General features: G+C 55.8%; 1 protein-coding gene across 5 annotated transcripts; it reads right to left on the minus strand.

Annotated features, from left to right (window-relative positions):
• Positions 1-1,940: 1,940 nt before the first annotated feature.
• On the minus strand, positions 1,941-15,156 carry LRRC32 (leucine rich repeat containing 32). Of its 5 annotated transcripts, none has more exons than XR_004250264.1 (4): positions 15,023-15,156; positions 10,300-10,387; positions 3,006-5,937; positions 1,941-2,455 (listed from the first exon to the last, which is right to left on the minus strand). XR_004250264.1 is itself a non-coding variant. In XM_032166980.1 (4 exons), the coding sequence occupies exons 2-3, from the start codon at positions 10,381-10,383 to the stop codon at positions 4,033-4,035; spliced, it is 1,989 nt and encodes a 662-aa protein (XP_032022871.1). In that variant the 5' UTR covers positions 10,384-10,387; positions 15,023-15,156; the 3' UTR covers positions 1,941-2,455; positions 4,012-4,032. The 5 variants fall into 5 exon arrangements, 4 of the variants coding, with proteins under 4 accessions (XP_032022871.1, XP_058302863.1, XP_032022870.1 ...); XM_032166980.1 differs by having other exon boundaries at positions 4,012-5,937; XM_058446880.1 differs by having other exon boundaries at positions 1,941-3,061; positions 4,012-5,937.
• Between the last annotated feature and the right edge of the window lie 8,294 nt (positions 15,157-23,450).

A 23,450-nucleotide genomic window follows, 5' to 3' on the forward strand; every position in this document is an offset into this window, starting at 1 on the left:
CACGGATGGTGGGTCCCAGATCCTGGAGGATGTGGCCAGCCTGTGGGTCTGAGAAGGGTGAGTTGCTGGCGCGTCCTGGGACCCGTTCCTGGTGGAATGCCACGCCAGCGCATGGAACCCCGGGAGTTGGGCCCTGCACCTCAGGCTGACTGTGACCTGGGAGTGTAAGGGCCTCCCCTCTCCCTGCAAGCTGAGAGTTCGGGAAGCTGGATGCTCTGATGACCTAGTTGGCAGCTGTGTCCACGTTTGGCTGAAAACAGGAATTTCTGCCTCACTGGAGGTCTTGGCCAGGTGAGCAAACTCCCTGTTTGTCAGGAAAAGGGGTCAGGGGCCTGGTGGGCTCCCTGCTGGAGCAGAGGCCCGCAGACCCTGGGCGGAGCTCAGCCCAAGCTCCTGCCTTCCCCTTAGGCCTTCACGGAGCACCTACTGTGTGCCAGGGGGTGGGGCTCTCTCCTTTCTCCCCCAGCCCTACCCCATGAAATAGGTGTTTAGAATTTCCCTTTGCAGACTGGGAGCCAGGAGCAGGAATGGGGAGGTAAGAGGGCACGGACCAGAGAAATGGAAGAATCTCCAGAAGGCAGCGCTGCCAACGCTGGGCCCAGGGGCTGCAGGGCCAAGGGGAGGGGTCCAGGCTGCCTGGGGGTGGGGAGGAGAAGCGTCACTGAGCAGGAGCTTGGGGAAGAGGCAGTCAGGGAAGGGAAGGGCAAAGGCGCAGTGCCAGGCTGCTGACAGGGGGAAGTAGAAGGTGTGAGGGCCAGAGGAACAAGCACCCCCTGCTCTGCATGCTCTGCCCTGGCCTGTCACGCCTCTCAGTGCACCCCTACCCAGGTGAGGCTGCTTCTGTCCCACACCCCACACTCACCCTCCAACTCCAAGCCAGGAACCAGGTATGGTTTTCTTCCAAGTTCAACCTGGATCTGCAGCCTGGCTGATCACTGAATTCTCCAGTCCCTGGGGACCTTTAGCCCTCTACCTGGGGAGGCCTCTGGGCACCAGAGTTGGACTTTCAGGAGGGGTGGGGCTGGAGACAGAGATGTGGGCCATCAGAGCAATGGGGTGTTTACAGCAATGAGGCCATGGTGTTCCCAAGGGAAAAGGGCTTAGGATGGAGCCCTGGCCATCACCACTTAAAGCTGGCTCGAGGAAGATGAGCAAAGACCCTGAAAAAGAGTGGCCTGGGAGGGAGAAGATGGCTTCCTGTGTGGGATCACAGCTGTGGGGAGAGCATGCCCAGCAGGGGTATGGGTGGGGGGCCTGCTGCACAGGGCCTAGGGAGAGGAGGTCTGAAAAGTGTGCTGAGTTTGGCAAAGGATACCCTTGATGCTGTTAGCAAGGGCAGCATGGAGCTGGGAGGGGCTGAAGGCAGCTCCAGGCGGGTTGAGAACCGGACGGGCGGGAAGGGAAGCGACTTTACCAACAAGCTGGCCTGTGAAGAGCGGGAGGAGGAAGGCGAAAGTGGCTGAGGGGCTTCTCACTATTTGTAAGATGGACAAGACTTGAGTCCAGCTGAAGTCTGAGAGGAAGACGTAAATAGAGAGGGAGAGGCTGGAGGCAGAAGAGAGCGTGACGGGGTAAGGGAGAGGGGATGGAGCTGAGGACCCCGAGGAGGGGGGGCAATGTAGCCTCTGAGATGGGGCACAGAGGGCTGAGCACAGAGAAGGGGAGGGGGCCTGTAGCTGTAGCAGGAAGGAAACAAATGGAAGCCCCCAGCATCTCAGCCCTGGGGTGGGGAGCACGGTCGCCTGTTGAGTGTGGGGCAACAGAGGTGTAGCAGGGGCCGTGCTAGTGGCTGCGGCTTCAAGGTCCAGGGTGGTGCTGGCCCAGAGCCTCAGTGTCCCCAGGGATTTGCCGTGATGATTGAATGACCATAATGGGATTCAGAGGCAGGGTTCTGGTGGACCCGATGAAGTGGATTGCAAAGAGGAGGCTGGCAGCCACACTGCTTCTCCAAAATTAGTTTTTAATACATTCAGGTAGGTTACACAAAGAGTTGGTCCCGAGGCCTAGGCTGCGGCCTGGGTCCTGGGAAGTGAGAGCAGCATTGTGTAGTGTTGTCAAAGATCGGGCGTGGGGACCCACACCTTGGCCTCCAGGCCTAAGGAAGAGTGTTATGTGCAGTAGCACCTGTGGTTGTGATCCCAACCAGGACTGGGTCTGCCTGGGTGCTCCACACATCACCAGGCCTAGCCCTGGCTCTGCCCATTGACTCTCCCTTAACTTCCTCTGGGCCTCGGTGTTCTCCTCTGTAAAATGGGGTGGAGAGAGAGAGTGGCATTTTCATTTTCTCACACATTACTGAGCCCACATCGTGAGCCTGACTGTGGGCCAAGCACAGGTAAGATGATGAAGACCGCAAAACAAGGTCTTGAGTTGGTCCCAGCATGTCCATTCTTCCCAGACAGCTCATGACTCCACGGTATGAGGGATAGGGGGTCATCTGGGTGAGCCTTTCTACCTGTTTTTGTAAGAGGGAAAAAAAAAATCCTTACATCATGAGGCACAGAAAGGAAGTTTGGAGCCAGCATTATCTTGTGATGTGATAGCTGAGAGAGGACATCACTCCGGTCCAACCCCCAATCTCAGCCCACAAATAAGGGCTCTTTTTTTCCCCAAGAGGCTCTGTACAAGCTCTCCACAAGTTTCATTCTCTTCCTAAGCCTCAGTTTCCCCATCTGTGCAATGGGGAGGTTAGATTCAATAGTCTCAAACTCCAAGCTCTGCTCAATAGAGGAAAAGGGAATGAGAGAATGCAAGAGCACAGAGAGAACAGGAGAACCCACACCAGGGTGGAAAGGAGGGGAGGAGGGAAACTAAGGCAGAGAAGGAGGAGAGCGCCTGCAGCTGCCTGCCTGGGAGAGAGGAGAGAGCAGGTGTGCACAGCACAGGATGCTTCCAGACCCTGCTCAGGCTATGTGGGGCCACTTCCTGTCCACTTAACGGCCTGCAGCCCCTGCAGTGGTAAAGATCAGGCCCTGGAGACAGAAGGATGAGGGTTTGAATCTCACCTATGGCATTAGTTAGCTGGGGCCTCGGAAGGAGATTTGCAGAACTTCAGTTTCCTCTTTTATAAAATGGGGATAAAATATAGGGCTGTCATATAGGGGCAGACACAAGGCTTGGATTCACATCCACATCTGCCAAGCTGGGTGCAAAACAGAACCAGATATCTAAGGTTTTAGCTCCTGGCTCAGCAGCCAAGGCGGGGCTGCGATGGAGAAGTGGGGCTGGGCAGGGACGGCGCTTAGAGCAGTACTGGGGTCAGGGTGTGCAACATGAGAGTGCCAGGAAGGGAGAGGGCCTGTCCAGAGCAGGAGATGGAATGGTCCAGTGCTGGGCTGGACCCCTTAACCAGACCCTGCTGAAGCCGCCGCGGCCCACCTAACGGCACCAGATCCAAGACACACTCGTACAGCTCCAATTCTCTCTTCCGGTCATAAGCTTTTCATTTTCAGAGAGACTGAAAGTCATGATCAGAAGATGTGACAGTCTGCTTGGAAATGTCTCAGACAAATCCTCCTGGGCTTGGCCCTCCCTCACCCTGGCACGGCCGGGGCAGGACTCACTGCACTGAACCAGCGAGGCCTGCGGTGCTCCGGAGCCCTGGGCTTTCACACCTCAGGCCCTAAGCACACTGCGTGGTCACCACGCGGCTCTGCAGCACTCACTCCTACCAGACTGGGAGATTCTTGAAGGCGGGAATGTATCTCATTTCCCAGCATTCCCAGTGCCCAAAGCAGGGTGTGGCACAAAACAGATGCTCAGTGAAGATTTGTTGATCTGATAGGTCAACATTATTCTCTGCTGCCCCTGAAACCGCCCAACTTCTGGCTTCCACAGCTGGACCCAAAGTGCAGCCCGGGAAGGGGGTCACCCACTGATGCAGCAGGCGGCAGAGAAAGGTGTCCTGGGCTGCAATTTGGAGACCAGAGTTCTGGGATCCACAGACCCGGGTCACTGTGTGATCTTGAGTCAGTCCTCACTCTTCTCTTTACCTCAGGCTCCCCCACTGACCTAGAGTGTCTCCCGGCTTCTTTAGGCTTTATACTGTTGGTTAAACTTCTGCTGGCGGACGCAGCAGCAGGTGGCCAGCGTGGTGAGGAGGATGGCAGAGACCAGTATGAAGGTGAGGATGATGATGAGGTTGATGTTCTTGAGCCCCCCTTTCTCACAGTCCTCGGGGCGCACGTGGCTCAGGGACACCTCCTCCTGGGAGCTGAAGCGGCAGATCAGGTCCTGGGTGGCGTCCACGTCCACACGGCCCTGGTGCAGTTGGGCTGCCAGCCAGCCATTGCCGCAGCAGCTGAGTGGATTCCCCTGCAGGTAGAGGCGCCGGAGGCTGGTCTCCAGGCCACCCATGGCACTGCCTGGCAGGAGGCTGAAGCTGTTGTTTCGCAGGTCCAGCACCTCCAGTGACACAGCCTGTGTCCAGGCGGGAAGGTGGCTCAGGCGGTTCTCGGCCAGATTGAGCCGCTTGAGGCAGATGAAGCAGGGCAGGTCCACCTGCAGGACCGTCAGCCCATTGCCCTGCAGTGCCAGGACCTCCAAGGAGGCCTCCAGGCCTCCCAAGGCCCCCGTGGCCACCTCCAGCCCAGGATTGGAAGAAAGGTCCAGCTCAGTCAGTGGGGTGTGGAGGAAGGCCCCTGCCCTGAGCAGCTCTATCTCATTATCCACCAGGCTCAGGCTGCGGAGGGCGGTGATGCCAGAGAAGGCCACACAGCCGGAGGGGCCAGGATCATCTGGCCCCCCACAGGGGCTGACTCGGTTTCCCTGCAGGTTGAGTCGCTGCAGGCTGGCCAGGTTGGCAAAGGTGTATGGGGGCAGGTCCCGCAGGGCATTGCCCTGTAGGAGCAGCGTCCGCAGAGACCCCAGGGCTCTGGCACCCAGTTCCAGTGTCTCCAGGGCATTGTGGCTTAAGTCGAAAAGCATCAGGCAGGGCAGGGAGCCTGAGCGCCGGGCCTCAAAGGTCCGCAAGCAGTTTCTGCTGAGGTTCAGGAAGCACAGGGAGGTCAGGTGCTCAAGAAAGCTGTCGGGAATGAGCTCAATCGCATTGTAGCTCAAATCCAGATTCAAGAGCTGGGAAAGGGGGTGGGAGCTGGCATTCCCGCTGGGGGTTGAGAGGGGCAGGGCTGACCAGCCCTCGGAAGGCGCATGGATGCCCTTGCTGTCCCGGGGTGGCCCTGTGGGGAGCCGGATGAGGTTGTTGGACAAGTTCAGGTAGATGAGTCTCGGGAGCGCGGCCAGGTCGGGGAAATGGAGCAGTTTGTTCTCCCGCAGGTCAAGCCAGGTGAGCTGGAACTCAGCCTGGGGCTGGGAAGCTGTCTGAAAGGCCTCGATGCTGTTGCAGCTCAGGTCTAGCACCCGCAGCTGCTGGAGGCTGAAGTCGGAGATGCAGGTGAGGGAATTCCTGGAGAGGTTGAGATGGGTCAGGCGGGGCAGGCCCTCGAAGGCGCCATCCTCGATGTCCATCAGCACGTTGCTATGCAGGTCAAGCTGCTCCAGCGCAGGCATGTCCCGGAAGGTGTGGCGGGTGAGGCGAGTCAGACTGTTCTCCGCCAGTGAGAGGGTATGCAGGCTGGGTGCCTCCCCCAGCAGCCGCTCCAGCAGGCTGCTGTACAGGCTGTTCCCAGACAGGTCGAGGGAGGTCACACGTGGCAGGGGGCCCAGGCCACCGGCACTCAGCGCAGTGGCCATCGCCAGCCGGTTGTGAGCCAGGCTGAGGTGCTCCAGGTGGGTCAGGGCCTGGAAGGCTCCTGGCTGGAGGAAGCTGATCTCATTGGTGCTCAGGTCCAGGTGACGAAGTGCTGTGTAGAAGCCCAGGGGTGAGGCCAGGATACTCCGCAGCTGGTTCCCAGATAGATCAAGGGTCTCAGTGTCTGGCGGGAGCACCGAGGGGACCTGGAGCAGGCCCAGACCCTGGCATGAGACCTTCTTGTCCACCTGGGGAGGGGCAGAGTGGGGAGACAGCTGGCATAAGTGGGCGCAGGAGGAGATGAAACCAGACACGTTTATCCAGGAACCCTGCCTGGCTGGGAAACCCTTCTCCCATGGACTCCCAGAATGCTCAACTTTCTCCCACCGCAGCCTGATCACCCCATGCCTGGATGACCCATCCGGCTCCCTGCCCCATCTCGGGCACCCAGCACAGTGCTGGGCATTAAGGAAGGAACTCGATGAAGGTTCCACAGGTGGACAGATGGAGAGATGATAGACAGATAGAAGGACAAATTAACTAAGAGAAACCCTGTACTTATTATTACCCCTCTTACAGGAAACAGCTATGTATCCCACAGAGTGACTCTAAGCCAGTGAGCAGCAGGGCAGAGCTGGGACCCAGGGCTCCTGATTCTATGTTCTAGGTCCCTCCTATGGGCATAGATAGTTAAATTTCCGGTGGTAGATGGGAATTTCTCCACTTTGGGAGAAATGTTTCCAAAAGGGAAAACTGTAATTTGTGCTCTGCCATCAGTTTTTATCTTGGCCTCCCTGTCTCAGACCTCATTCAGGCTCTTGTGTCACGGGCAGAGCCTGGGTCCTGGGGCCTGCCTTCCTTGTGGATGCTTCCAAGATGTGGCCTCGTCTCTGTTGCTGTTACCTCCTAGAGGGTGGCTTTCTTCCCAGGCTGGGTCAGGGGACTGGGCCCCTGGAGGTGAGAAGGGCCAGGGAAAAGATGGCCAGAGCCAAATCCACAGTCTTTGGTGACGAGGCTGTGTTTGTGTTGTGCGACCTCCAGGAAGTCACATAACCACTCTGTTTTCTTATGTCCTGTCCTTCCCCAGCAGCCACTCAGCATTTGACATCTTAGTTAATACTTTCAGGCCCGTGGTCCCATTGGTCTTTACCACAGCCTGCCCATCTGATACGATCACCCCTATTTACAGAAATCTAGGCTCGGGGCGGGGGGGAAGGGAGGTGCCAGGATTGCCCAGCTGGTGAGGAGCAGAGCTGGGATTTAAACCCAGGTTTTTTAACAACAAAAGGCCAAACTCTTGTTCTTCCACAGATGTGCGTTCTGGGACCAAAATTCTTCCTATGCAAATGCAGGTCTCCCTTTTCTCTTCCAGGCCTCCAGGAACCCCAGCCTTTCCCAGAAAAAGGTCTGACTTCCACAATCACCGGGCTCAGGCTCACTGACCCCAGCTTCTGTCTCCGCCAACCCGTTCTGACCCACTCACTGCTAAATGCCTGACAACTGCTCAAAAGCTCCACTCTGACAATGAGCCAGCTTGGCTTAAACTTCTCCACGGTGAAGTCCAGGATCCCCAGCAGGGCCTTTGAGGCTGTTTGTAGTCCCTGCCAACCTGTCCCCACCTCCCACCCCAGCCCACATGCAGTGACCACAGCTGACCACTGCCCATCATGCCCTCCTACACCCACTGCTGGGTCTGCTCCCTGAGCTGGATATGCCATCCCCAACCAGATCCACATGTGAACTCTTCACGCTGAGCTTCAGGGCCTCCTCCACCAGGGAGCCCTCCCTGACTGTGCTTCCTCTCAGAGCTTTGCCCGGCTGAATTGTGGCTGTTTGTGTGGGGACCTGCTAGACAGTGAGCTCAGAGCAAACAGGAACTGGTTCGGTGTATGTGGATGCCTTGGACCTGAATAGCAAGTCAATTTTTCCTAATGAATGAGTCCCAGACATCATCAGTTTAGTAAAGGTCTGAGGCACTGAATCGATCACTTCTCTAGGAGGAAAGAAAGTGGATAATTGATATTTTCAAAATATAGTCAAAGACGGCTAGAGCAAGAAGAGTTCAGCTGACCCACTTCCCAGATGTGAACAATGAGGCCTGAAGATGGCAGTGACTTGCATGAATTCACAGTAAGCCAGTGGCTGAGCTGGTAGGGAAGGAACACAAGCCGGTGTGTTCCTCTCCTGGTCCAGCTCTGCGCTTCCTCCTGAGAGCCCCAAGGTGAGCAGGGGGAGGAAGAGACCTGCCCAGCCTCAGGCCTCTGTGTGGCTCTTCCTACTCCATGCAGCACGATGACTCCATGTAGCCTCCAAGGGAGGCAGCTTCACAGGGGCCTCAGGAGGCCCAGGGATGCCCCACCAGTTGGGCACCTGTGTGAACCTGAAACCTGCCCAGCTGCCTTGCCCAACCTCGCCCTTCCTCCCTCACAACCTCTCTGTCTGCAGCGGCCATTAAACATAGCCTCCTCCTCACAGCTCTTACCCCCTGGGGCATCCCTTACTTAAAGCAGAAACAACAAAATGACCTGTGTCGGAACCCCAGCTGTGTCAGGCTGCGTGCTGAGTGCAGAGACCCCCTACCCCATTAAATCTTCCCAGGCATTGTTCACCCTGTTCCTATTGTACCCCTAACGAAACTGAGGCTAAGGGGAGTGGGCTGCCCAAGATCAGACAGTCAGGGGCTCAAAACTCCCATTTGCAAATTCCTTTTCCTATTGGTGCCAGCCAAGTTCTGACCACTGGGCCCTCAGCTGGTCGGCACAGCAAAGAGCATCAGGGACCCACTTACTGAGTGTTACAGTGTCGGGGGCACTGTGCTGTGCCCTGCATGTTACCCCTGGACAAGTGCAGAGGCATACTGCCTCTGTATAGGCAAAGTCTCCCTGGGGCACCAGCCCCTGAGACTTGATCCAGGACACAAAGTTTGCCAAGCCCACAGCCCAAGACTTGCTTTCCATTCAGGGGCCCAAGACCCCTGCTCTAGAAGCCCGGGGGCCTGCTGGTGGGCAGGGCTGCACTGGGATGCCCAGCAATCCAGTGCAGTCCTGGAAGGAGCCTGAAGTCCAGGGCGGTGCTCAGAGCTCCACTTCCAGGGTCTCCATGCCTCCTTCAGCTCTGAGCTCCCAGCATTGCCTGACTCACAGTGGGAGGGAATTGGAGGAATTGGCCCTTGGCCAGAGTTTAGAGCTCCCACCCACTGTCCTGGGCTATCAGGACACCACTGCCCAGCTTCCTTTTCAGAAGCAAAGACTTGCCATCCAACTCCATTTCACCACCTGATCATGGGAGGAAAGCAGAGTAGGGAGAGGCACCAGGCAGTGAACAGTGGCAAAGGCAGCTGGGTTCAAATCCTGTAGGTCCCTGGTGGGTCACACGTCTTCTCCTTAACTCCCGTGTGTATTATTCCCATGCTGGTTCAGAAAGTGCTTTCCTATCTCTTATCTCATTTCCCCAGACTCCAAAATTCACCCGCCTCTCCTCTGCCTGTTGGGTGGTCAAGGCCTTTCCCCTCTGAGCCTCGTCTCCCTGAGATAGAATGTGCGTTTGTATTTGGTGACATCTGAGGCCTTCTCTGCCCACAATTCTGGGCTCCGGGAATCTTAGAAGGGCTCTGAAGAGCAAGAAAGGTGGTGGCAACAGGAGACATTGCACCCCCAGGGAAGGGCTGCGGGCAGGCAGCTGCCGGCACTTCCTGCCTCCTGAAGCAGCTGCCGGTTCTGTGTCATAAGCTTCTTCGAGTCTCAGGTCCAAGAGGGGCTTCCGGAGGCTCTGCCCTTTCCCCAGCCAGGCTCTGGCCTCGGTGACTGCCCGGCCTTACAAGTGGACCTAGGTGTTCTCTTTGCCCTGTAACTCATAGAGTCACAAGAACTTTAGGGCTAGTTTCCCTGGCTTGGGACAGGAAAAAGGAATAGAAGCAAATCAAACTTGGTCCTTACCCTAGGGAAGTTCATGGTCTGGCAGGTGAGACAGGCTTGGACCCTTTCACCAACCACCCCACACGCTCAGTCTTCTCAGTATTGAGATAGAGGGAAGCCTGGGGACTGCAGGAACCCAGAGGAAGGTGTGATCAGACTAGGCCAGCCTGGGAGGGGCTGGGGAGGCTTCCTGGAGATGGCAGCATTTGACCTGGGCAGTAAGGAGTGAGAGGCACCCCAGCGGGCAGTCCCAAGTCAAGGAGCCCAGTTAGGAAGGGGATTTGTCTCCGGGAGGGATGAGCACAGAGGAGCCCCTCCCAGCTGGCCTACCCCAAATTCCCCACACATATATACATTCTAGATCCCCTAGCTGGGCCTACTGCTCTGTGGGGACAGCTTGGGGGAATACAGTGTAATATCAGCCTCACTGTTACCAGCTGAATGACCTTGGACAAGTCACAATCTCTCCAAGCCTCAGTCTCCTCCTTTGAAAAATGAGAATAATGGTGCTTACCTGGCAGAATTGTTGGGTAAATAAGGTGTTTAAACATTCTAGTAGGTGCTCATTAAATGCAAGGTACATTCCCTTTCCTCTCCTGACTCTTCTAACTTCTGGCTTCTGGGGCTGGGGCACTAGCACACCCTAGGGCAGGGAGGTGGGGGTGGCCCTCACCCTGTCTGGGCAGAGCATCTTACCATCTTACAGGGCACTTTGTCTTGGCGTTGTGCAGCCAGGCCTAGGGTCAGCAGGGCCAGGAGCAGCAGGATCTGGGGTCTCATGGCTCTGTGTAGGGTGGAGAGGAAAGGGGAACACTGTAAGCCCACTGGCTCCTTCCCACTGCCAGCCCCCACTCCCACCCATTCTGTGCCTGCCCTCAGGGAGCCCCAGAGCACGGCTGGAGCTGGAATAAAGATGCTTTGAGTAGGGCAGGGAGCCAGGTGGGAAATGGGCCTGCAGCCCATCATAGTAGGCCTCTCACCCAGGCCAAGCAGCCGCCCATTACCCAGGGGAAGCAAGAGTTTTAAGCGGCAGGTGACTTGGTCAGATGGGGGTTTTCAAAAGACCCCACCTGGCAGAAGACAGCCTCGAGGGGATGCACAGAAGCCTGACAGACCCTAAGGGTTACCCTAGGCCATGCTGAGGGCCAGGGACTGGGGGCATGGGGATGTAGAGGGGGTTTGGAGGGTGGGCCTCTGACTATATTTCCACCGAGGCCACACAAGTCCTCCATAGCAGCTCCTCAGTCCCCACATGGAATTCCTCATTTTCTGCCCACTCCCCCACCTTTATTTTGCCCTTTTCCTTTTGATTCTCTGATTCTCGAGCCCTTGCCATTGTTCAAGGGCTGGGCCTGGGCCTTGGCAGGAAGTCCCACAGGAGGCCTGGCTGCCCCAGCACTGCTCTGTGGACTTCCCCAGGAGCAGCCTGGCAGGCCCTGTACTTTCACTGAAGCCACACTCCGGCCTCCTGGGCCAGCCCTTCCGTCTAAGAGCAGCCAGGGGTGGGGCTATGGGGACCGCACAGGCCCTTAGCAGGGTCAAATCCCAGTGCTGCTGGAGGCTCACTCACACCCTCACTAAGGACATCAGCCAAGCGCTAGGGATATACAAATCCATCCATGAATTTCATTCATTCATTCACACCTTTACTGAATACCTCCTCATGTCTGGCTCTGTGCTGGGAACTGGGAACTCAAAAAACAAATGAACACAAAAAAGAAGTGACAGTGACGGTGATACAGACAGAGTGTCTTAAAGAGGAACACAGAAAGCCTTCCAAGAGCACCAGGTGCACAGTCACCCACATCCGACTGCTCCCTCTTGTCTCCTCTACCTTCCTGCTGTGTGACCTTACAAGCCGCTTCACTTCTCTGAGCCTCAGTCTCCTCATTTGAGGTTAATGGCAGCCACGCCAAGTTTTGTTGAGAATCAAACGAGATGCCACTTACAGAGCCTTCATTATGCAGTAGGCCCTCTTCTCGGCACTTTCTAGGCATGAACTCATTCCATCCTCACAAAAATTCAATGACTTGGTTCCATCATCATTTTACAGAAGGGGAAAAGAAGGCTCAGAGAGCTTAGGTACTATGCCCGAGGTCACACGGTGAACAAGCCACCAGCCCAGGCGAGGCTGGCTCCTGGGTCTGTGCCCTTCAAATCCGCACTCCCAGGCCTCCCACAGTGGGTGCTCCCTGAGTGAGTGCTGAACCGCGATTCTGAAGGATGCTGCAGGAAAAGGCATTTACAGGGCTTTTGAGGGCAGTGTCTTTGACTGTTGGAACCCGCTAGTGATGAGCTATGGACAAAGATGGCTGCTCTGAATCCCATCTCTCTTGAAGGCACAGAGACCACAGCCGGACCCGGTAAACCCTATTCCCTGGCTCCCCTCAGGGCCACAGGCGCTGCCCCTGCAGCTGCTCTGCTCTCACCTGCATCACAGGTTGCGCTTTCACAGGAAACTTTGTTCTGCTGTTTAAAAAGCAGAACGCCACCGCCCGTTAGAAAGTTAGCATATTCAGAACTGAGTGAAAACCCCTCCGCAGGGCCTTCCAGGCCATTGGGGAGCATGCCCTGCCCGGCCAGCTCTTCTCTCCAGCCTCCTTCCCCGGTGTCTCCTCTCACATTCTGGGTTCTGGACACCTCATATTTCCTTCAGTTCCCTGAGCAGATTTTCCCTGACCCAAACCTTCACTTCCTCCCCTCTCCTCTTCTGCTAAAGACCTCCTCATCCTTGGGGTCCCAGCTTAGATGGGCCAAGAGGCCTTCTTTGGTTCCCCAAGTCTGGACTATGTCCTCCAGTCCTCCCAGAGCCCCTGAGCTTCCAGTGAGCACAGCACCAAGCCCTTCGTGGCTACTGTGCCCCACCCCCTCCCATGGGAAGTGCCCCTAGAGAGGGGCTCACCGTCCTCTGAGATGCATCTCACAGCACACAACAGGTCAGCAGCGGACAGAGAACTGACCCTAGGAGTCTCAGTGACATGGGGTCATTATTGAGAGCAGTTCTCCTTGGCTTTCCCTTCACCTCCCTGCCACATTCCCTTCCCCCATCTGTGCCATCAGAGGGCTCTGACTGCTCTCCCTGAAAAAGAGACCCCGGATCTTCCTACTTCCCTCTTGTCACTGCCACAGACCGAGACGCCACCCCAATCCTGGCCTTGACCACAGCACCCCGACCCCTTATAATCTGTCCTATACCTAGCAGCCAGAGTGATGATATAAAATCATCTGTCAGATCCTAAACCTCTACTGTTTGAAAATCTCCAAGAAAATCCAGGCTATCCACAGTCTCCTCTTTGACTCTTGTCCATTTTCCCTTCCCTCACCAAACTCCAGCTTTCTTGCTGTTCCTTCAACACAGCAAATTCATTCCTGCCACAGGGCCTTTGCTCCTGCAGTTTCCTCTCCCTGAATGCTCTTCCTCAGCTCCTCACACATGTCATTGTTTTCCCACATTTATCATTTCTTCATCATTTATTTCTTATCATGTGGGAACAGGGGCCTACTAAGTAGGTGCTCACTAAAGACTAGTGAACAAATGGCAAAATCAGGGCAGAAGCTCAGCTGCAGTGGACTGAGTGGTGAGTGCCAGGTGAGGACAAGGAAGGGTCCTAGGCCCTTATTTCCCCTTCCTCTGCCAAATCCCACTCTATCCCCAAGGTGGCCCTATGCACATCCAGAAGGGATCGTCCCTGCAGCACATGGGCACTCTGTCCTGGCATCTGACGGGAAGGGCCCCTCAGCTGTGGGCCTTCCTCAGTGGTGCCCAAGTACAGGGTGCAGCATTTAAATATTACTGTCTCTGAAAAAGGAGGACGGTGTCACTTAGACCCAGGCTTGCATCCAAAGCCCGCCACTCACCAGCTCTGCTCCCTAGGGTAAGTCCCTCATTTCTTCGTGCCCCAGTGTCCTGTCTGCAGGGCAGGCAGCTGGGTTCCAGTTCTGCCACTGGCCAACCCCAACTATTGTGATGATCAGGCAAAGAATGGCAGCGAAGGCGCCCTGCATCCTCACTGTCCTTCTCAGCTGGCACAGTGACCCTCGCAGGGCTGAGCATCCCAGGTGAGGTGTGCTCAGTGGGGAGGCCCCAAGCCTGCAGACAAGTGGCCTGGGCAAGAGGAGGCAGGAGAGTTGGACTTCTGAGAGTCCAACTCAGAAAAGTGCCAAAGAATTTGTGTGTGTGTGTGTGTGTGTGTGTGAGAGAGAGAGAGAGAGAGAGAGAAAGAGCAGGGGTACGGGGGGCAATGACTACTATCACAATAAGCCCACCCCTACATTTAAGGATGTTAGACAGTCTTCTAAGCACTTGACCTATATCATCTCATTTAATTCTCACAATCACCGATTGAGGAAATTACTGTAATTCCCATTTTACGGATGAGAAAACAGTTTCCGGAAAGTGAACTGACTTACCCCCAGAGTTGCCCAGCTCATAAGGGCTTTGGAGCTGGGATTTATCCAGTTCTACATGACCTGAATACTGTGTTTTCTCCAGCACGTGCTGAGCTGACTCCCCACTACAGAACTGTCTTTTTTTGCCCATGAAGGAGGCTCAGAGAGGTGACTTACCCAAAGTCACACAAGTAGCAAATGGCAGGGTCAGGATGAGAATTCAGTTCATCTGCCTCCAAAGCAAATGTTCCCACTATACCAAATCAAGGTCTCCTTCCCTAAGCCCTGCCAACGACCCCTCACACGCAGGAGCAGGGCAGACTAGCTCACAGTCTGGGCTCTGAGGTCCTCTCTCCCTCCTCTCGGCCTCAGCTGACTTACTGGCAGAGTGGGGTCCTGGGAGAGCTGCTGCGGACGTTCCTGTCAAGCAGTGAATCACTAAGGGCAAGCCTCGTTCTGGAGACATGTGCATCCCACGGGGGAATTAGACCTTAACCCAAAGGAATGTGGCTGTGATGGCGGAATTTCAGGCAGCTCGGGGTGGGGGTGGGGGTCCCTCACATCTTACCACCCATGAAGAAGGCTGGCTTCAGAGCCCCTTGGAGAGCGGTGGGTGCCCCCCATCCCACTACGAGAAACGGGCAGGCCATCTAGTGCTGTGGGATGGGCAGCCCCACGCCTGGCCGGGATCGGAGCGTTGCAGGAAACCTGAATTCAAATTCCGGTTTGCCTTTGCCTAGCTGTGCGTTCCTGGGCAAGTCACGGTCTTCAGGCCATTGTTTTCCCAGCTGTCAAATGGGAACGCTGGCCTCACCCCTTTTCGGGAAAGATCCGCCAAGACAGGAGCCTTGGGGGGCCTCCCAGGGACCGAGGGAGGGTCAGCCCCGGCTCCACGCGCGCAGTGGGGATGGCGGGAGGGGAGTGTTTGGGGGGCATCCCGCGGGACCAGCCCCCGCCCTGCGCTCGCTAGAGGCGCGCGACAGTGCGCCCCCCGAGGGCCGGCCAGCCTCGCCTGCCCGGCGGCTCCTACCTGGCTCAGCGCGGCCGCAGCTCCTCTCCCGGGCAGTCTCGGCACATTTTGCGCAAACCCGCCCCCGGGTCCCACCCCGCGCCAGACCCCGGGGTCACGGCCCGAGGAGGAGCAGGCCGCTCAGCTGCACCACCGGAGCCCCCGCGCTCTGTCGGCAATTTAAATACCTCTCCCGCCGGCCCGCCCCGCCACGCCCCCCTCTGGCGAGGCCGCGGGGTCCTAGCGCCTGGCCCCGTGCCTCGGTTTATCCGGAGCCGGCGGGGGCGCAGTGGGGCGGGGCGGCGAAGCATCTTCACCACTCTGGGACCTCGGCCGGGAAGGGGCGGGGGCCCAGTGTGGGGGGATGAGAGGACGGGAGGGAGAGGGGTTGCAGAGGAAGGGCCGTGGGAGCGAGGCCCGTCCTGGTGGCCGCCGCACGTGCAGTTCGCGGCCCCGCGGGGTCCGGAGGGGGGCGCGGTGGCTCTAGGAGCCGCAGGTCCACAGAGGAAATCCGGCCTGGCCCCGATTTCCCAGCTGCTGGCGCCGCCGCACTTAATGCGGGGGCAAACAGGCGAGGTGACGGCGGGGCTGAATGCGGAAGGAAATGACCCTTCGCTGGCCCTGGGGCGGCCGCGGAGGGGGTTCCCCGCACCAAGCCGTCCACTCTGGTGGGTCCTGGCAGGTCACTTTTCCTCTCCGGATTGTGCTCTAGTGTCCAGACCCGTACTCCTCCATCATCTGCGGGACCCTTCAACAGCCTGTGAAATGGCACCATCAAAGTCCTGTTTTCGGACGGAGAAACTGAGGCTAGGGGTGGGGGCAGTGTGTACACATGAAAACCAATTGTCTGAGACTAGTAAGGTCCCTATTTATAGTTGGGGAAACTGAGGCTCAGAAAGGTTAAATGGCGTGTCCAGAGTCAACACAGCTAATAAGAATCAGTGATTTGAGCCCAATCTGTCCATAAAGCTAAGTCTGATTCAGTTTGGGCATTATCTTGCCCGAATTTTTAAAGTATTGTGCAAATATGGGGTGGCAGTATTGTCATTTAGATTGGAGGTTGAAGCAGATCTTCCCCAAAGCCACCCCTCTTCTAGATGCCTTGACCCTACCAAATCACAGGTACCCTGCCTTGCTGCCTGTGGACTCTAGGATGCGGGTCCCTAGAGGAGAGGGGCCCTGGCTGTCCTCCAGGTCCTGGTTCCAGGTGTAGAAGGTGCCTCTTCCACAGTGTTTCTCTTCCCTGATGGTCGCCAGCCCTGAGAGTGGGGAAGGGTGCCTCATTTTACATGCATGAAAGTGACCACCCAGGGCCTTGTGGCAAATCAGGGTAAGGCCGGGCTCAGAAGCGGGATTCCCTGAAGTCTCTACAGTTACTGCCTTTTCTTCCCCCCGTTCAGTCCACTATGAAGATGGATCTGGGGAGGTGGGGTCAACCCAGAGAGGACAAGCCATGATAGCAGGTGCCCTAGGGGCCTGACCTAGTCTTAGAAGAGGAAATCAGGGAAGTCTTCCCTAAGGAGGAGGCCTGAGCTGCAGTGAGGGGATGGGCAGGAGGTGCAGGTAAGGAATCTCTCAGCAGGGCCTGGGAAGGTATCCAAACCTCTTTCCCTTCCCTCCCAGCCACCCAAGGCCTCAGATCTATGTCCATAGGGTCCCAGTTGGTCCATCCAGCCCCCTTTCTGGTCTCTAGTGCTCCATTTGGTCAAATGGAACCTCAGTGCCCCATCTGTTAAGTGGAAAAGATAGTAGCTACTACTTGGAGTTGGTGCTAGAACTAAGTGCAATGGATCCAGCTGGAGCCTGCACCCAGTGGTTGTTAGGCAACTTCTCACTGCCTTTATTGTGGCAGTTGGTGGATACTTCTATATCCTGTGGGCTTCCTTTTCCAGGTCCCTGTCCAAGGGGCCAAATGTCCAGGAAAGTGCTTTGAAGCTGCCCTGCAGTATTAACAGAGTGACTGGATCATTAGGGCAGTTCCTGGCCTTGCGTATCAGACCAGCTCCCCGCCATCCAGGCCCAGGCTCACTGAGCGCTGCCTCACCCTTCCCGGAGCTGCTACCAAGCAGAAATCACTAGGCCATGGCAGAGCTTCTGCTAGGGCCCAGGAGGGCGGGGCTAGGGCTATGGTGGGCTGGGGGTGAGTGCCCCATCTCCCACTCCCCCGCCCCCTAGAGGCTGTGGTTGTGGTTAGTCAGCTCGTGGGGTTCCATCTTACTCAGTGCCCGGATGGGGCTCCCCAACATTTGAGGCAGATGGGCAACCAAGCGTGCCCACCTGCTGCAGATGCCTCTGGGGACCAGGGGCTAAAAACCGGGAAGCCCACAGGCTCAGCACCCCTTCCTTCATCTCTTCACTTCTTCGGCAGTCATGTTGTTGTGTGACTTTTGGCAGGTTGCTCAGCCTTCCTGACCTTGGTTTGCTGACCTGCAAAGTGAAACTAATAACAGTACTGAGTGTATGAGGATGGCCCTTAACGACACGTGTGAAGTTCCTGGTCGCAGGGGCCTTTGCTCAGTAAACATGACCTCTCTCCTCCGGTGGGCCCAGGACAGTTGCTGAATAAAAATGTCCAATGCCTACGTTTTTGGAGCTCCCAGGCCAGATGAGAGACAGATGAGAGCACAGAGGATGACTGAGTCCAGAGGCCTTGAAGGCCAAGTCCAGGAGGCAGAGCTTGAGTCTGCAGGAGGAGAAGTGGGTGGAAACTGAGTAGACTCAGGCTTGCCTTGCAGCCATGTGGAGGGTCTTTTAAAGGCCACCAAGTCCAACTTTCCATCCAGTGCCACTTAGCTTCTGCTGGCACACCTCCAGAAATGGGGAGTTCTTCCGGGCAGCCCATCAGCAGTCAGCTCAGTCTTCACGGTGTTGATATTTTTGTGGAAATGCTTCCATTCCTTCATGCATTGTCAGTGAAAATATAAGAGATGCATCTCTTCCTGTGTCCTCGGGACTACCATTCTGAAATGAAAAAACCCGCTCGGGCACCAAGTCAGGCTCAAAGCTCCCTGGGAGGATTTCACCTCAGGCCAGATTGAAACCTGACAGTCCTACACAGGAGTTAGTGGCCCAGAAAGGCGTTGATGTGCACATGCGGTGTGACCTTGGACAAGCTGCTAAACCTCTCTGAGCCTTGCTGTCCTGATCTAACTGTAGAACCAGGGTGGAAAGGACCATGGCACCCTAGACTGTCAATTTAATCTCCACTGCTGTTTGCTGAACACTCACTGTGGATCAGTCCTTCATCTCATGTGGCAAATGAGAGTAAAGACAGCCATAGACAGCCTTCCAGTTAGGCATCTTTATTCTCAATGACTGACCAGGAAACTCAGAGACCTTTATTCTCAATTACTAACCAGGCTCAGAGAGGTTAAGCAACTGCCTAAAGTCACACAGCACAGCTATGGAGCCAGTAATTGAACCGAGGTCTTCTGATTTTCAGGCCAGATCCCAGTGTAGAGATGTTGCTGTCCTCACTCCCTGCTTCTGCCCAGCACCCCCACATGGGCTCCTGAGAGTCTGGGAGTTCCCTCATGAGCCCCTTCTGGGCCCTGCCTTCTAGGGAAGAACCCTGGGTTCCCCAGTTCTTCCCCTGACTCCCCTCCCTTTCTCCCTAGGGCAAATGGGCTCAGGCCACACCAGCTCTAGGCCACCTCCTGGAGGGGCAGGAGGATGCTATGAACGGCCCAGTGGTGGGGAGTAGCTGGTCTCTTGAGTGGGAATATCAAGGGCTTGCAGGACCAGGCCTGGGGCCAGGTTCTTTACTTATCCCCGGCCCATAGCCGTCCGACGAGGAGAGGCCTATCTCTGCCCCCCTTTTACAGAAGAGAGATGAAGCTCTATGACTTGCTGGTGGTCGCACAGCAGACACAGTGGGCATGCCCATCCAAGTCTTCAGGCTCCAAGTCCTCATTCGTGGCCAGAGAATGAGGACTTGCTCTGCTGGTTTTCTGTTCTTGATGGAGGCACAAGGCACCCCCTCATGGCAGCACTTAGCGTTACCAAGGCGGGGGAAGCAGGTGCTGGTGAGGCCCCATATACCCCGCAGCCACCACACGAAAGGCTCCTGGTTCAGAGTCCGGTAGGTGACTACTGTGGTTGAAGGGACTGGAGGCTCCCAGAGGCCCCAAGGGAGTTGGGGGATGGACCAGGCAGGGCAGGATCAGAAGTGTCTCCACAACCTGACGCTGTGCTGAGCTGTGGACCATGAAACCACAGCTTTCTGCAGCACCAGGCTGCTGGGAACCTGAGGTTTTGTGCCTTTGAGCCATGCAACTTTTTCATCCGTTTTAACTGCTTAAAGGTTAAACCTGATGTACCCTTTTCTTGATGATCCAGTGTTTATCACTTTGGGCTTTGGTTATGGTCTGTGAGGTCACAAAGTGTCATCTCCAAGGTACCAAAAACAGCAACAGAGCCAAGGCCAGGATGAGGTGGCTGCAAACACATGAGCTCCTAAAAGCAGCACTCACAGGAGCAGGGTGCCGGCAGGAGGAGGAGGAGAGGTGGCCATAAATTTCAGAGAATCTTCCGTGCCTCCTCTACTCCCATGCCAAGAAGTATGACAGATTCTAGGCCCAGAGAGGGTGAGGACGTGGCCTGAGGTCACACAGTGGACCAAGGGTCTTATTCTCCTCCTCCTCCACTTTCTTCCACAGGCCTCACGTGGGGTGCTCCTGGGTTCACACAGCAACCTCTTCAGAGGTCTAGCCCAGTTCTTCTCAAGCTTTGGCAAGCATCAGAATCCCTGAGGGCTGGCTAAATAGATTGCCAGGCGCCACCCCAGAGAGCTTGGTTCAGTAGGTCAGAGGTAGGGCCCGGAATCTGCACCTCCAGCAAACCCTCAGTGGTGCTGATGCTGCCAGTCCTCAGACCACCCTTTGAGACGCACTGCTCCAGGGAAGCACCGTGATGATGAGGGGCAGGCAGGCTCTGCAGTGGGGCTCGGGGCAGGCCCTGGCCCCTGCTCTCACAGTTGCCCAGCCTTCACCTATGAAGTGGAGATAACACCAGCCCCTGCCTCACTGCATCGCAGAAATGAAGGAATGAAATGTAAAGGTTATGGTTAACAGGATTATTAATCTTTCTTACTGTGAGTAATTTCAAGTCGGGAAGGGAATAGGCTGGGCCAGGCAGCTTTCTAATGCAGCTGTCATATTGCAAGCCATTCAATCCTTAACTACACCCAAGAAGGTAGATATTATTATTATTATTATTATTATTATTATTAGCAGCAGCAGCTCCATTTTGCAGATGACACATGAGGAAATGCAGCAAGGATGAGTAATTAACTTAAGCTTGCACAGCCAGTACGGGTGAGTCCAGGCAGTGCGGCTCCAGCGCCTACCCACTGAATACTCGATCATTTCGTCACTTGAAGGAGCATTAATGAGCCCAAAGAGCAAATTATCTAAACGTTCTGTGTGTAGTTGTGTTCCCCCTCCCACCTTAGGTGGGGTGAGGAGGGGACTGAGAAGGGCAGAATGGGGGAAGAGAAGCAACCTGGGTTTCGGAGAGAGACCCACCTGGGTTCCCATCCTCGCTGCGCCACTCACTGCTGTGTAACTTTGGGCTGGTGGCCTCACCCCTGAACCCAGTAGAGTGAGGGCAGCGATGGACAATGGACAACTAGGGCAGTTTGAAAGGTGAGTGCATTTGTAGTAAACTGTTGCTTGCCAGTCAATGGCACAGCTGGCCAGGTCAGCATTTGAGGGTTTTGGCAGCAGCTATGGTCTTTGTGCTGGTTTGTTTTAGGGAGAGAGAAGTGGTTTTCAAGCTTCCCCTGGCTGTGCTCAGGGGATGTAGGGAGAAAACCTGCCTAGAGTGTAGCTGTGGCTGCCCCTCAGGGACAGTGTGGGTAGGCAGCATGAGGGTACAGCATTCCTCAGGGGGGCAGGTGGAAGCCCTCAATGGGCAAGTGAGGGGGCGGAGGCCTGGGCACACCCAATTGTCACTGGGACAGGGTCTTCTTAGGCACAGGTCACAGAGCCCCCATCTTGTCCTAGTCATGTTGCCATCTTCCTCATGACCATAGGGTCTTCCTAGAGTCCTTCAAGTACTATCCATTGAGGGGAAGCTGAGGCTCTATAGGGGCAAAGGAGGAGGCAAGAGGGGCTGCCCTCTCTGCTACATTGGACTTTCACCCCTCCCCCATGACATTCTTCCACCTGCTGATGAGAGCCACATGCGCCTGTCCCACAGACATAGTGCACCTGCAACGACAGCCCAGCCACAGCCACACACACATCCTTCACATGCACCCTCAGAGGCAACACGAGATGCACAGGGCCACGGCTCACGAAAACAACAAGCATGCATCGACCCCATACACGAATTTCACGTAGGCACACACACGAATCACAAACATTCAGACATTTCAGAGACGCCCTCAAAAGTCACATAGTCACCACACATGGTTACATACACTCTGCACAAATCCAATTCTCAAACACATGTGCAAAACACAACACAAACATGTACATTGAGCATACACAGTGTACACACACTATATCCATACATCCTACACGAACACCACACTCACAAACATACCACACACATTGCACACAAACAGAGCTCACATCCAGTATGTACAATAAAAACTTAAAATACTAAGGCTCCTCAAACCCAGTGCACACACAGCAGAGAGCACAGATAAGCCTCTCGTCTGTGTGCATGGAAGTGCACACACACAGACATGTGAGCATGCCTGTACACACAGGCACAGGTGCACATGGTCATGGGAACTAGGCTGTCATCTCACGTGGCTCATGACTCTGATTTTTCTCAGAAGCAGACCACACATAAATCAAGTGGCTTCCACTAGGGCTGGTTTCCTGACGTGAAAAAGGAAAGGAGGGGAAAGGACATAGTTTGGGCTAAATAAGTCAGACAGACTCCTTTGGCCTCCCAGGAATCTCATAATTAATCCAGCTGGGATGCTATGAGCTTCGGGCCCTGGGAACTGGGCTGGGGCTCCAGAATGCAGAGTACTGCATCCTGTCTCCTGAGGGGTGGATGCCAGGCCTTGTCCCCAAGCCAATCTCTCTGAAGGTCTGGAAGCTTAAAAAGGGGTTATGTGGCCTCAGGGCTGCCCCTCCCTGACCTCTTCTAGGCTGTGTGACTTCGGCCTGCTTGCTGGTTTTTCTCTCCTGTGGTGCTGGGGTCAGGAGACCCGGATTTGAGGCCTGAACCTGACTCCCAAAACCAAACTTGCCTCTGCTGGCATCAGTGACCACCTGGCCTCCTGGTGGATGGGCTGTGCTTCCTGCTGGCAGAGGCAGCACCTGCCTCCTGGGGAACCTTCTGGGCAAACCCTCTTGTACACGCCCCTGTTTCACAAGCCCCTTCTGGACCTTCCAGGTTCCCTTCAGCTGTGGCCCCCTCCTCTCATCTCCTCCTAGCCAGACCCACAAGGGAGCTACCTGCAAGAAGGCCACTCTTGCTGCCTCCATTGCTTCCACTCTCCACCTGTCTCCAGCCCCTCATTCCAGCAAGCACATCCATGGCAGAACTGCTGTGGCCGGACCGAGGGACAGTGCCCAGGTCCCTTGGCTATGTTCTTCACAGCTTCCCCTCCTCCTTTAATGGCCCTCTTCCCGTGGCACCTTGGAACACCCCCTCCTGGCCCTCCTCTCTCCTCTCTTGCATCTCCTTCAGGATCCTGCTGCGGGCCCTTCTCTTCCTCCTCCTCCTTCACCTCATCTCTAAACGTGGAAGCTCCCGGCTCCCACTCCCTCTTCGGCCTGGCGTTTTCTCCCCAGGCCCTTTCCCCAGGACTGCTTCCTGGCCCAGGATCTCTTTTCCCGCTCATCCACTCAGGCCCCACATGGTAGCCAGATGGAGTCTCTCCAAAGCACAGGTTTGACCAGGTCACCCTCCTGCTTAAAAGCCTTTGATGGCCCGGGGCGTCTGAGTCCACGTCACACTTCCCGTTTTCCTGTCTCTTTCACGACACACAGGGGCCAGGTTCTATATCACGAACCCACATACATCCTCCACCATCTCCTCTCCCCTTTCCTGCTCTCCCCAGCTGTGCCCAGTTAGGTCTATCAAAGTGCCTCTCCCTCTCTCTTTCTCCTGCCTCTCCCTCCCCCTCTCTCTCTTCCTTCCCATCTATCTCTCCCTCTTTCACCTGATTTAGAGTTACCAGAGGTGACGGCTGCAGAAACTACCTTGTGGGGTTTCCATGCCAGTAAAAAGAAAAAAAAAAAAGCCGAGCCTCCAGATGAAAAGGCTCTTCATTTCCCTGCTACATAAGTCCAGGAGGCCAAGTGAGAGGGCATGGTGGCTGTGGGAAGAAACAGCCCTCCAGTAGGCTTCCCCAGGCAAGTGGCCAGAGTTCATTAGTTTCTCTGCCTTTTCATTCTTCCGTGTTCCACCTACCCTGCAAGTTCTGACCTTGACCTGGGCCCACAGCACACTCTGGCATCTGCCCCCTCAACTCTTCCAC

This window comes from Hylobates moloch, unplaced genomic scaffold, assembly GCF_009828535.3.
Source record: "Hylobates moloch isolate HMO894 unplaced genomic scaffold, HMol_V3 SCAFFOLD_11, whole genome shotgun sequence".
Taxonomy (NCBI): domain Eukaryota; kingdom Metazoa; phylum Chordata; class Mammalia; order Primates; family Hylobatidae; genus Hylobates; species Hylobates moloch.